This window comes from Anser cygnoides, chromosome 2 (genome assembly GCF_040182565.1).
Source record: "Anser cygnoides isolate HZ-2024a breed goose chromosome 2, Taihu_goose_T2T_genome, whole genome shotgun sequence".
NCBI classification, from domain to species: domain Eukaryota; kingdom Metazoa; phylum Chordata; class Aves; order Anseriformes; family Anatidae; genus Anser; species Anser cygnoides.
The window spans coordinates 55,088,812-55,102,864 of record NC_089874.1 but is presented as its reverse complement, the minus strand read 5'-3'; the positions used below and the strand labels follow the sequence as shown (position 1 = coordinate 55,102,864).

At 44.4% G+C, this 14,053-nt stretch overlaps 1 protein-coding gene across 3 annotated transcripts in view; it reads left to right on the top strand.

Moving 5' to 3' along the window:
• NFX1 (nuclear transcription factor, X-box binding 1) overlaps positions 1-14,053 on the top strand; it is a 61,734-nt gene that overhangs the window by 1,862 nt on the left and 45,819 nt on the right. For all 3 annotated transcript variants that reach the window (XM_066992122.1, XM_066992121.1, XM_066992123.1), the window contains exons 2-3: positions 8,928-9,974; positions 13,306-13,467. In XM_066992122.1, the coding sequence (XP_066848223.1) occupies positions 8,928-9,974; positions 13,306-13,467 (1,209 nt within the window). The remainder of the gene's footprint in view (positions 1-8,927; positions 9,975-13,305; positions 13,468-14,053) is intronic.

The following is a 14,053-nucleotide window of genomic DNA, read 5'->3' as shown; positions in this document are numbered from 1 at the left end:
GTATGATTTAATGCCTATAACTAACAAGCCAGAAAAGTGAGAGACGAAAGAAACCAAAAATGCCTACCCCCCATCCACCCTCTTCCACCTCCTCCCCCCGAGCAGCGCAGGGGAGTGTGGGCTGCAGTCAGTGTGTAGCACTTGGTCTCTGCTGCTCCTTCACGGTCACTCTCTGCCCCTGCTCCACGTGGGGTCCCTCCCACGGGATGCCGTCCTTCCCGAACTGAGCCTGCGGGGGCTGCCCACAGGCAGCAGCTCTTCAAGAACTGCTCCCACACGGCTCCGTACCACGGGGTCCATCCCCCAGGAGCAAACTGCTCCAGCACGGGTCCCCCACAGGCAGCAGCTCCCCCCAGACCCCTGCTCCTGCGTGGGCTCCTCTCCACGGGCTGCAGCTCCGGCCCGGGGCCTGCTATGGCGGGGGTCTCCCACAGGCCGCAGCCTCCTTCAGTGCAGGTCCACCTGCTCCACCGTGGTCTCCTCCACGGGCTGCAGCGTGGAACCCTGCTCCACTGTGGTACTCCATGGGCTGCAGGGGGACAGCCTGCTTCACCATGGTCCTCACCACAGGCTGCAGGGGACTTCTGCTCCAGCACCTGGAGCACCTCCTCCCCCTTCTTCTTCACTGACCTTGGCGCCTGCAAGGCTGTTTCTCACTCCTCGCTCTCTCCCAGCTGCTGTTCTGCAGCATTTTTTTTTCCCTGTCTTAAATATGTTCTCACAGAGGCGCAAACAACATCACTTATTGGTACGGCTCTGACCAGCGCCGGGTCCATTATCTAACATGGGGCAGCTTCTAGATTGTTCTCACAGAAGCCACCGCTATAGCCCCCTGCTACCAAAACCTTGCCATGTAAACCCACTGCAGAACTTTATAGACAGCCTGATTTTGAGAGCTTAAATGTAAAAAATATTTCTGGTCTCAGGTTATACCAGGGGAAGCAGTTGAGGTCAAAGAATGGCTGTTTTAGGTCATGGCACATGTGCAACCTGAACAGGATATTTTGATAATACTGAATGGTTATTGAGATCCAGGGGAAGAATATAATAAACAAGACAGTTGTGGAGTGATTAAGCATGTTGGTATACCTTTCCGGTTTCCAGCCTTGTGCACCTAGAAGAGACATCCCAAATGAAAGGTTATAATTGTATTTAATAGACATTACAGATTTTTCCCCATCAGTTGCTGCAATTGCTGTTAAATGTAGTTTTGCTTTTTTGCATTTTTGATGACAAGTGGGTTCTGTTTCCTCATACAGCAAGTCATTAAAATGAAGGTATCAAGGAGATGCTATAAAGCATACTGTAAGGGTGAACAGGAAAGTGAAAACTCATAATGCATTTAGTCGTTATGCAAAAGTCATTCTGTAGTAGATACTTCCCTTAGACTTAAGCTACTTATGGTGAAGTTGTAGTTCTTCTCCCTACTTATATATTTTTCCTCTGTCTTCTTCAAGTGGGCCAGCCAAAACTTAATATTTTGTTCTAAATGTAGTTGCATTGAATTTGGACAATAACATAAAGAGAGAAGAGCATAGTAATATGCACTAATATGCTTTGGGGGCCAACTGGCTGGCAGGCAGCTCTGCAGAGAGGGACCTTGGGGTCCTTCATGGATTACAAGTTGACCATAAGCCAGAAACGAACCCTTCTTCCAAAGAAGGCCAACAGTAACGCAGACTGCATTTAGAAGAATGTTGCCAGATGGTCAAGGGAGGAGATCCTTCCTCTGCAGTCAGCACTGGTGAAGCTGCATCTGGAGTACTGTGTCCAATTTTGGGCTCCCCAGTACAAGGAAGATTTCCGTTAGTGGATAAAGTCCAGCAAAGGGCTATGAAGATGATTAAGGTGTGGGAGCATCCCTCATAAGGGGAGAGGCTGAGAGAGCTGGGACTGTGTGGCCTGGAGAAGAGAAGGCTCGGGGGAGAGTGAGTAAAGAATATGGATCCAGGCTCTTCTCAGTGGTATTGAGTGAAAAGTAAATGTTAAAGTACATGAAATTCTGTCTGAACACAAGAAGTCTTTTTATCATGAGGGTGGTCTAGAACAGGTTGCAGAGAGGTTGTGGAGTCTCTGGCCGTAGAGATGTTTCGAACCTGACTGGACACAGCTCAAGCAGGGTGTTTGGGCTATAGATGATCTGAAGAGTTCCTTTCCAAACTCAACCATTCAGTGATTCTATGATAGTGATGCTTTTGTGTGTCATTCTTTCTTTAATTTCTGGAAAGAGTTGTGGGAAGGGAACACATCTTTTATTAGATGAGCTGTCACAGTTGGAATAAACAGTAAGTTTTGGATGGGCATTTTGTTTTGCATGAAAGTGGGTCCCACTGCATGGTTCTTTAAGCTTGAAACAATGTCATTCCTGTTGAGAAATAGATCCAGTCTTTTGCAAATCTGTGTTGTCTGTGAAAATTATAGCATAATGTAGTTGAATACAGTTATATAAAATGCCCAGAGAAGACAGAAAAGATTGAGCCTGTTCTGTGAGGAAGATGTTTAATGCTTCCAAAGCTATCAAAAAGGTTCAGATTTCCATAATGTACCTTTTTTTTTTTTCTGGTACAGTGTAATACAGGTACTATAAGATCTGCAGAGAGTGTCTTCCTTGTTGTGTGTGCTTTGTGTTCAGCTGATTGGACTATTTTGTATCTGGATATATGCGGTGTTGGCACAAATAGACTGTACACACTGTACTGTTATTTATCTTCAGAAATAACCTTTCAGAATTTGAATTGCTTTGAGTCACAGAATCATAAAATGGTTTGGGTCAGAAGAGACCTGAAAGATCATCTGGTTATAACCCCCCCGCCATAGACAGGGACACCTCCCACTAGACCAGGTTGCTCACAGCCCCATCCAGCCTGGCCTTAAATACTTCCAGGGATGGGGCATCAACAGGTTCTCTGTGCAACCTGTTCCAGTGCCTCACCACCCTCTGAGTAAAGAATTTATTTCTAAAATCTAATCAAAATCTGACCTGCTTTAGTTCAAAGCCGTTATTCTTTGTCCTATAACTACACTCCCTGTCAAAGAGTCCCTCTCTGGCTTTTCTGTAGGCCCCCTTTAAGTACTGGAAGACTGCTGTAAGGTCTCCTCGGCGCCATCTCTTCTCCAGGCTGAACAAGCCCAACTCCTTCAGCCTGTCTTTATAGTGGAGGTGCTCCAGCCCATTGATCATCTTTGTGGCCCTCCTCTGGACTTGCTCTGATAGGTCCATGTCTTTCTTGTGTTGGGGGCCCCAGAGATGAATGCAGTACTCTAGGTGGGGTCTCCCAAGAACAGAGTAGAAAAGGAGAATTGCCTCCCTCGACCTGCTGGCCACGCTTCTTTTGATGCAGCCCAGGATGCGGTTGGCTTTCTGGGCTGCAAGTGCACATTGCTGGTTCGTGTTGAGCTCCTCATCACCAACAGCCTGAAATCCTTCTCAGGTCTGCTCTCAATTTATTCTCCATCCAGCTTGTATTTGCGTTTGGGGTTGCTCTAACCCAGGTGCAGGCCCTTGCACTTGACCTTGTTGAATTGCAGGAGGTTCACATGGGCTCACCTGTCAAGCCTGTCTAGGTCCCTCTGGATGGCATCTGTTCTCTCCAGCATGTTAGGGGAACCTGTTGTTTCCCGTACTAGAATGATTTTCCTCTGGCATCCAAAATTCACTCAAAGAGTGAAGTCTTATTTTATTCAGTGAAAACTTAATAATACCCATATATCAGCTCGAGCTGCGCTCCTGCAAGGAGGGACCCCACTCAAAACTTTCCCTGGCTTCTTACACCTGTACAATCTTTGTCTCCCGTACAATCCTCCATACCTTTACAATCTTCACTATAGTCTAATCAGTTCTCAACGCATATATGTTATGTTCCTTCAGATTGGAAGTTCTTTGTTGCAGGGCAGGATGGCTTCAGCTATCTCCCAGGGCAGGCTCTCATCTGGCACCATCCTTAGTTGGCACATCCCCCCCTTCCCCATCAGCACCACCCAGGCTCCCACATGATGCTGCTCGCTGTTCCTCAACCACCACTGAATACCAGGTTCAGGTGATACGGAGCTCTTACTGTGGCCTAAGGCTTCACAAAATTTACTCTACTAACGTTGAAAAGATAGCTACCTGAATTTGTTGCAATCCAGTGGATTGTTTCCCTTTAAAGCTTGTTGACTGCACCACAGAGCTTGGTGTCTTCGGCAAACTTGCTGAGGGTACACTCAATCCCTCTGTCCATGTCACTGACAAAGATGTTAAACAGCACTGGTCCCAGTACCGACCCCTGAGGAACACCACTCGCCACTGATCTCCGCTTGGACATTGAGCTGTTGACCACGACATTTTGAGTGCAACCATCCAGCCAATTCCTTATCGATCACGTGGTCTACTTATCAAATCCATGTCTCTCCAGTCCAGACGGGGATACTGTGTGTGACAGCGTCAAATACTTTGCACAAGTCCAGCTACATGACATCAGTTGCTCTTCCCTTGTCTACCAATGCTGTAACCCTGTCACAGAAGGCCACCAGATTTGTTGGCTGTCACCAATCACCTCCTTATTTTCCATGTGCATTAGCTTGAATAATAACCAGCTTTCTTGGGCTCCTCTTCCCTCCAGGGTGTTGTCCCATGGTACTGTACCAAGTAGATCCATGAAGAGGCCAAAGTCTGCTCTCCTGAGGTCCAGGGTAGTGAGCTGGCTGTGCTCCCTCCTCACTGCCCTCAGGATCCTAAACTGCACCGTTTTGGGTGCATCCCCAGGCAGGGCTCCATGTGTTCCAGCTGCTCGTCTACATAGAGGGTGACATCCCCTCCTCATGTCCCCTGCCTGTCCTTCCTAAAGAGCCTGTATACTTCTATTCCAACACTCCAGTCATGGGAACTGTTCTACCATACTTCCGTAATTTCAGTGAGGTCATAGCCCTGCAGGTGTGCGTACATCTGTAACTCCTCTTGTTTATTCCCCGTGCTACTGCGTTATCATAGAGGCATTTAAGTTGGGCCCCTGAATGAAGCTGACTTGCTGGAGTGGCCGGAATTCCTTTGTGCTGCTCTTCAGGTGCTCCCCTGCTGACCCGTGACCCTTCTCCAGGCTCTGGGTGGGCATTGGTGACACCAACATCAAACTGGGAGGAGCAGAATGAATTGAGGTTCCCCTCCCCAGCAACTTTAGTTTAAAGCCATCTTCACCAGCTTGGCAAGCTTATGACCAAAGATGCTCTTCAAAGATGCTCTGACAGGTGGACCCCATCAGCCCCCAGCAGACCAGGTTTCTCAAAGCCGGTCCCATTGTTTAAGTAGCCAAACTCCTGTCTGTGGCACCAGTCCTGTAAGCATCTGTTAATTTGCCAGATCCAACTGTCCCTTTCAGTCCCCTTGCCTTTGATCAGGAGCACGGATGAAAGGACTCCCTGTGCTCCTGAGTCCTTTACTGCTGCTCCCAGGGCTCTGTAATCCCTCTCGATTATCTTCGGACTGCTTCTGGCTGCATCACAGGTGCCCACGTGAAACAGCAGCAGTGGGTAATAGTCCTTAGGCTGTATAAAGCTTGGCAGTCCCTGATACAAGCCCCTGGTGAGCAGGGGACTTCTCTCAAGAGCGGGTCAGGTCATCAGATGGATTGCTCTGTACCTCTCAGAAGAGTCACCTATTACCATCGCCTGTCACCTTTCTTAGTTGCACTGGTTGTTATTCAGGTAGCAGATTGATCTTCTTTACTCAGCTCTGCTCCCTCTGCAACAGGTCTTTCCTTTTCAGTCTGTAGAGGGCTGAAGCAGGTCTGTAAGAGCACCTCAGGCTTTGGGGGAAGACTTCCTCCTGCTGGGCCTTGTTGCCAGCTTCCACTCTCCTGTGTTATTGGCCCCCGCCCTTCCATGAGTGTTGGTGAAGGAGTTTCGCTGTAGGCCTCAGTTTGAAACTGATGACATCTGTCTGCCCTGAAATGAACCTGGCCTTCTCCTGGGAGCTAGTATATAAACAAAGCATGTAATAACTAGTGATCACCTGATTAACTGCTAAATTTTGAGCTGGATGCCTCAAGATTATTATTAAAACTCCTCCTTTAATGGCTCTTCATTCAATTTATCTTGCTGAGAATATGAAACTTCCTTGATTATTTCATAGAAATACAGGCTGGAATCTAGCTGTAGATGTTTCCTTTCTCTTGGGAGGTTTATGTATTTACATGTAACTGTCAGCGGAAATCTAAGCCACAGTTAGCTACTGTTTATTGTGTTTTTGTATGTATTCTGCTGTCTCTTGTCTTGGTGGACAGTAATCAATTTAGTTAGTAGAATTTACCACTTCGCTGTATGTTTTTTTTTTTACAATGTAAAAGCTGGCAGTAAGAATAGGAATCCTATTCATGGATGATTTTAAAAAGAAGTCTTAATTATTAATATTATTGAGGTGTTTTTTAATATCTGGTTCATGGTTTTCCATCTGTTTCTTCAAACTTGCATATTATTTGGAAGGTGCTTTCAAAAAGCACCCACACAGTGAAGGCGTGTTTGCTAATGTTCAGAGGGAAGCTCTTGTGTCTCAGTTTTGGACCTGTTGCCTCTTGTCCTTTCACTGTGCACCACTAAAAAGAGCTTGGCTCTGTCCTTGTTATTACCCCCTCGCCTTCAGGGATTTATATACTTGGATAAGATCCCTCCTGAACCTCCTTGTCTCTAGGCTGAACAGTCCCAACTCTCTTAGCCTTCCTTCAGAGGAGAGATGCTCCAGTCCGTTCATCATTTTCATGGCCCTTTGTTGGGCTCTCTCTGGTATGCCAGTGTGTCTCTGTTCCTGAGGAGCCCAGAACTGGACGCAGTACTCCAGGTGTGGCCTCATCAGTGCTTCGTAGAGGGGAAGGATCACCTCTGTCAACCTGCTGGCAGTACTTTCCCTAATGCAGCCCAAAATACTGTTAGCCTTCTTAGCCACAAGGGCACATTGCTGAATCACATACAAATTGGTGTCCACCATGACCTCCCAGGTCCCTTTCTGCAAAGCTGCTTTCTAGGTGGGTGACCCCAAAATGGTCCATGGGTGGTTCTTCCCCAGGTGCAGAACTTTGAACTTCCCCTTGTTGAACTTCATGAGGTTCCTGCCAGCCCATTTCTCCAGCTTGTCAAGGTCCCCTGGATGGCAGCATGACCCTCTGTTTGTGTCATCTACAAACTTGCTGGGGGTACGCTCTGCCCCATCATCCAGGTCATTAATGAAGATGTTAAACACAACTGGAGCCCGTAATGAGGTATACTGCTAGTTACTGTGCTCCAACTAGACTTTGTGACTCTGGTCACCACCCTGTGGGCCTGTCCATTCAGCCAGTTTTCAACCCACCTCACTGCCTGTCCATCTAGCCCAAACATCAACAGCTTGTCTGTAAGGATCTTACTGGGGACAGTGTCAAAGGCCTTACTGCAGTCCAGGTAGACAATAGTCACTGCTCTCCCCTCATCCATCTGGCCATCAGTGAAGCTTATCAGGTTGATCAAGCATGACTTCCCCTTGATGAATTCATGGTGACTCTTCGTCATGATTTTCTTGTCCTTCATGTGCCTGGAAAGTCCATGATCAGCTGTTCCTTCCCCAGAACTTAGGTGAGGTTTACTGGCCTATAGTTCTCTGTGTCTTCCTCCTTAGAGGTAGGAGGGGCATGTGCTTTCCTCCAGTCTTCAGGCACTTCTGAGTTACCAAGGATTTTTGAGTGGCCTTACAGTGATTATCAGGTCCATCAGAGCTTGTGGGTGCATCCCATCAGGAACCATGGAAGCATGTATGTCCAGTTTGCTTAAGTATGCTCTGACCTGATCTTCTTCCCCTAAGGATACATGTTCCTTGCTGCAGTCTTTCCCCCTGGTCTCCAGGAGCCTGGATTCCAGAAAGCCAGTCTTTCTAGGAAAGACCAAGACAAAGAAGGCATTCAGTACTTCAGCCTTTTCCCTGTTCTGTGTAATGATGTTCCTCTTGTTGTTCAGCAGTGGGCCCACATTTTCCCTAGTCTTCCTTTTGTCACCTCTGTGCTTACAGAAGCCCTTCTTGTTGTCTTTGACATTCCTGACCAAACTCAATTCCATTTGGACTTCAGGTTTCCTAACTTCATTCCTGGATGCTCTAATGATTTCTCTGCATTTCTCCCAAGGTTACCTGTCCTTGCTTCCATCCCCTGTACACTTCCTTTTTGTGAGTTTGGCCACTTCTGCCTGACCTCCTGCTCGTTGGGATGGACCATGCTTGAGTCTGGAGGAGCCGATCCTTGAGTATTAACCATCTTTCATTTGGTCCCGCTTCACTCCAGGGCTTTTTTGTTGAGAATAAGTTTCAGAATTGAGCTAGATGGGGTTTCTAACATGCACCTCTTTCTTATCACTTCAGTCATAGAAATGACAGGAAGAGACCTCTACAGGAGAAGCATGGTTCGTTTTGATTACATCATAATAGAAAAACAGGCTACCCATGTGTAGTCCCTCTGCCACTTAATGCACCTGTGTATAAAACAGTGAAATCAGAGTTCATGCAAGCATTGACTATTGCTGCTCTTTAGATGATGGAATATTATTTATATTCAAAGTTCTGTGTCGTATTAAAATCTCAAACTGTATGCAAAGGACCTCTTTTCCTTCAGGTTTGTGCATGTATGCAAATGTCTTAGGGGAAACTTAGGCCCATGTTAAACACTGATTATCACACTGTATACCATGTTTATACATGCAGTGATGCTTCAAGTGTTTGTTTTTTCTAAATCTTAGGCTTTTTTTGTGTTCTTAACTCTAGGCCATCACAGTCTTTGTCTAAAGAAGTCAAGATGCTGTATGATTCAACCTGAGTTTCTAGAAACTGATTTTTAGTTGTTCTGTCTAGCTTGCAATTGATTAAACTTTTAGGCCTTTGCCTGTATACCTTTTTTTTTTTTTTTAAAGACGTGTTTATTTTTTGTCTTTTTGCTTTTTAGGTGCACTGAATCTCAGTCCTGATGCCCCTGATTCCCTTTCAGGAGAAAGACAATCTACAGATGTAAACTGGGTAAATAAAGATAGGAAAGAATCTAACAGTAATCAGAGTAGAAATAGTTTACCATTTTCTGGTCTGTCTGAAAGAGCTACGGATTTTGAAAACTCTTCCACAAAGCATTGTGGTGTTCTTAATCCTGAAAGTCAGTATGGGAATTCTCAAGACTTTCACCAATATTTTGGTACCACTAAAAGTTCAAAAAATCGCTACTTTCAAAGCCAGAGGTGGCACAGATCAAGAAATGATAGCACATGTGCTAGAAATAAGGTAAGACAAAGTACTACTGATACTGCTGCAAGTCCAGGAACTTCAGATGCTGCAATGGTACATGGAAGAAGAGCACCTCCTAGAGGATATAATGACCTTCTCTCTTCAGAGAGTGACAGGGATGTACCTAATGCAGATAGCAGAGGAGCAAAGCCAAAGAAAACGCACTTGATGCATGCATCTGGAAGAGGTTTCAGGGAGAAGGGAAGGCAAGTACATGAGCGAGAAAAGAGAATAAACTCTAAACAGAAAGTAGAGCTGTTTGAAAATGTTCCATCTTTGGATTTGAGTCAGTCTGACTCTTCAGAATCATCTGTTGGAAAGGCATTCTGCGAGGCACCGAATGGTAGTGGGGATGAGCAGAAAGGCTACAATTATGTAAACAAAAGATATCCCCGGAAGCCTGTGTGGAATAAACCCCCAGTGGAAAAAGAGTGTCAGAGAAGACATGATTCTCATCGTAGTAAAAATACAAAAGTAGGTAAGAAGTCTTCACATGCATATACTCCAAAAGATAAAAATGAGAGGAAGAAAGAACTCTCTGTTTGCAAAAATGATGAAAACTTGACCAGTGAGAGCAAGCATGAATTGTCTGACTCTGTCAGATGTAATGGAAGAAAGTTCCTGCTAAAGGGGGATCAGGTATCTTCCCTTCATTTCAGCTGGACCCAGTACTGGAAGAAGCAAAGTGATATACCAAAAAACAAGGAAACTCATACAGGTAAGCATTCTAGACTGTTGTGTACTATGGTATGAAATATATGATCTTAAATAATTTAAACTGCCTTCACACTTGACTAGCTGAAGATGCTTATTATTTCACATCAGGCCAGTATCAGTTTCCACAGGTAGAACTAAAGGTAAACTCATGGTTTCTGGTGGGCAGATGTCCCGTAAGTTTACTAGAGAGAACATTTTTTTTTTAAAAGTTTGTTCTACTACTAAACTCTACTAAACTGCAAATGATGGCCTAATCAGGCATTGTGTTAAAACATATGTTGTGGGTGTTCTGAACATTTGATCTTGAGAGGGATAATTCATTTTTGTGGAGGAAGTTTTCTTATGTTTTATGTAAGAGGAGAACAAATCCCTGCTAGAAGAATTGCATTCTGTTCCTAACTGGATTATTTTCATATTTTTTTACAACAGTAGTACCAAAAGGTAATTAGAAATGTAAAATGTATCTAGATACTGGTTTTGGAAGTTGGGAGTAGAACCATGTGCAGTTGTTGGTGAAAAGCACACCCTTAAGTTTTCACTGCCTGAGTGAATTTTGTGGCAACTCATACAGTTAGGCACTTAAAATATGCAATGGAAATCTGAATTTCTTCAATGCCACAGTACCGGTTTCTGTTTCTCCAGAAATTGTTTAACCTGGATAGCAAGTTCTTATTCTTACATGGGAGATTGGTAGACTAATTCTCATTACCTTGATTGTGCTGTGGAATTGTGTGAAGATTTTTCTTCTTCAGAGCTTAGAAAGTAGTAGCATAATCAGGAAGCATAAGATAGCTCCAGTAAGAAGCTTTGTTCCCTTGCGAGATGCTCAGGGATCAAGAATTTCCTTGATGCTTTTTCTAGCTTTAAAAAACTCAGAAGCATGAAATTTGATGTTCTACTTGAATCATAAAATTAAAGGTAGTCAATTTTTCTCCAAATATTGTCCTTAAGTGAAGAGCATCATATGCAATAACCAGAAAAAGAGGTAGTGATCTTTTACAGGGAACGTAAGGATCTTTCCCCTGCCACATTGGCAATACTTCTTTTCATGCTTTAGTTGGGAGCTGTTTTGGAAACAGTATCTGCCACTATTTTCAGGGGGACCGAATCTTTTTAACTGTTATGGGACAACCATCCTTTCTGAGAGCAATATAGCTTTAGTCTCCTGGAGAAGAGTAAGAAAATAAGTTTTCATCTTGGTTGTTTTCTTGTCAGCAGGTAAAATTCATAGGGTACTGAAAGCAGATATGACAGTTAATTCTAAATCTTGTGGTGCTTGATGCAGGATGGCTAGAAAAGATGCTCAGAAGTGCTTGTATCATATTAAGGAGGGTAAATATTGTGAACACTTTGTGGTGGTTTTACCCAGCCGGGCAGCTGAGCTCCACCACAACCGCCCTCTCACTTCCCCCTCCTCAAAGGGAAAGGGGGAAAAATACGATGAAAAGGTCTGAAGGGTTGAAATGAAGACAGGGAAGTCACTCAACAATTATTGTCACTGGCAAAACCGACTCAGCATAGGGAGATTAGAGAAATTTATTACCTATTGCTAACAAGCTAGAGCAGGGAGAAACAAACAAAAAAAAACGAAAACACCTTCCACCCCATCCACCCTCTTTCACATCTTCCCACTGGGCAGCGCAGGGGAACAGGGAATGGGGGCTGTGGTCAGTCTGTAGCATTTTGTCTCCACCGCTCCTTCTCAGTCACTCTCTGCCCCTGCTCCCCGTGGGGTCCCTCCCACGGGATGCCGTCCTTCCCGAACTGAGCCTGCGGGGGCTGCCCACAGGCAGCAGCTCTTCAAGAACTGCTCCCACATGGCTCCGTACCACGGGGTCCATCCCCAGGTGCAAACTGCTCCAGCACGGGTCCCCCACAGGCAGCAGCTCCCCCCAGACCCCTGCTCCTGCATGGGCTCTTCTCTGTGGGAGACAGGTCCATCCCAGAGTCTGCTCTAGTGGGGGTCCTCCACAGGCCACAGCCTCTTTCAGGTCAGCCCCACCTGCTCCACTGTGGTTTTCTCCATGGGCTGCAGTGTGGAAGCCTGCTCCACCGTGGTACACAGTGGGCTGCAGGGGGACAGCCTGATCCAACCACCGTGGTCCTTACCACAGGCTGCAGGGGAACTGCTGCTGCAGCACCTGGAGCACCTCCTCCCTCTCCTTCTTCGCTGACCTTGGCGCCTGCAAGGCTGTTTCTCACTCCTCGCTCTCCCAGCTGCTGTTGTGCAGCATTTTTTCCCCTCTCTTAAATAGTGCTCTCACAGAGGCATAAACAGCATTGCTTATTGGGTCATCTCTGGGCAGCGGCAGGTCCCTTTGGAGCTGGCTGAAACTGGCCCTTATTTAACATGGGGCAGTTTCTGCATTCTTTTCACAGAGGCCATCCCTGCATCCCCCTGGTACCCAGGCCGTGCCACATATCCCAATACACACTTTCAACTTTCCAGACATCTATAGTCATGCTCTCAAAGTCATGCGTGGTACAGAACATTTTTGAATTAGTAGTCATTTTTCTTTTGTCATTTGTTATGGGTTCTAACTTCCCTTGTAAAAACTATGTGAAAGCTATGTAATTAAGAGATTTTAAAATTCTGTGGTCAAATAGTATTTCTGAGATGTATTTGATATCTTCGACTTGGTGGGAGAGTTAATCTGGCAGAACTGAAGTTATGTGGCACCTTTGTTATATTTGTGCATCTAACTCTGTTTTCAGGCTGTTTCATCTTTCATTTAGAATTCTTGCTTTATTTTCAAGATCCTTTTTCAAATTCATTCATTTGGCTCAAAAGGCCCTATGTTTTGGCTATTGTTTCCCAGTAATTCCACTCCTAAAGAAATTTATGAGGGTCTGGTTTATATAACGCAGGTACAGCACTGTTAATATTTGTTTTGTGGTCTTCCAGAAATAATGATGGGAATGAAATTTAGTTTTGAATGAGACTCCTACAGTTGATAAGTTTCAAGGTTTTTGTTGTAAACTTTATATGATATATATGTAAATGATATATAGGTAAACTTTTATGATTTCATATAAAATGTGTAAAACCTCAAACTTGCAGGCTAAGAACCATTAACTCTTTTGTAAGATCACAATGATTGTTGTTTGTCAACAGAAATTATTGTTGCCACTTCTGTGCAAGTCTCATACTCCCTTTCCCTGCTCTGAAACAAGAGAAATGTGTACCGAGTGTTTTCCAGGGGCAAGCTAATAATACCTTGTTCACAGCCACACAGGAAAAAGAAGTTCTGTTAAAATTTACATGAAATCTTGGATTTATTTTTTCTTAGCTAGTTGATGTTTTGCATGTAAGTAATATATTTTATTTGCAGGGTCCTTGATTGAGCAGCTGACCACAGAGAAGTATGAGTGTATGGTATGTTGTGAGGTAGTCCGAATAGTAGCCCCTGTGTGGAGCTGCCAAAATTGTTACCATGTATTCCACCTGAACTGCATTAAAAAATGGGCAAGATCACCGGCTTCTCAAGCAGAAGGTAGATATTTTCTCTCGTATGTACATTTTCTCTCAAATATATGTAATAGTAAAAATTTTTGTTTTCTGTGTTGGAAAATTAGTTCTAAATGGTGTCTAATTTAAGGTAACAAGTAAGCCTAAAAATATATTAAGTCAGAAATGTGTTTTTCAGGGTTCTTTGGGTACTTCATATAATCCTCTTAACTGTTTTGATACTTTCCAGTATTGTGGCTAAAACTGATTTCTGTTTTTGGATACGTAAATACAAGATCATTCAATGAAATCATTGCATCAAGATGCAAAGTTCTGTCTGCATTTTTACACACCAAGAAATCTCATGTTCTCTCATCTGTGCTTGACTTAGAAGTCCAACAGAAGCAGTACTCCAAGCATTAGTTGTCTGCTTTTAAAAAGGATTGAAAGGAATTGCATTGTAATGTAATGGCTTAGTATGCTGTACAAAATAATACTATAGGGAATCCCTTGGGGGTTAGTATACTGGCTTTGGGAGCAGCCACATAAGGTGCTTACAAGTTTACAGCACTCAAATAAATCTTGGTAAGGAAATGGAAGTTGGTCTTGAGCATGAACATGAGCATATATTC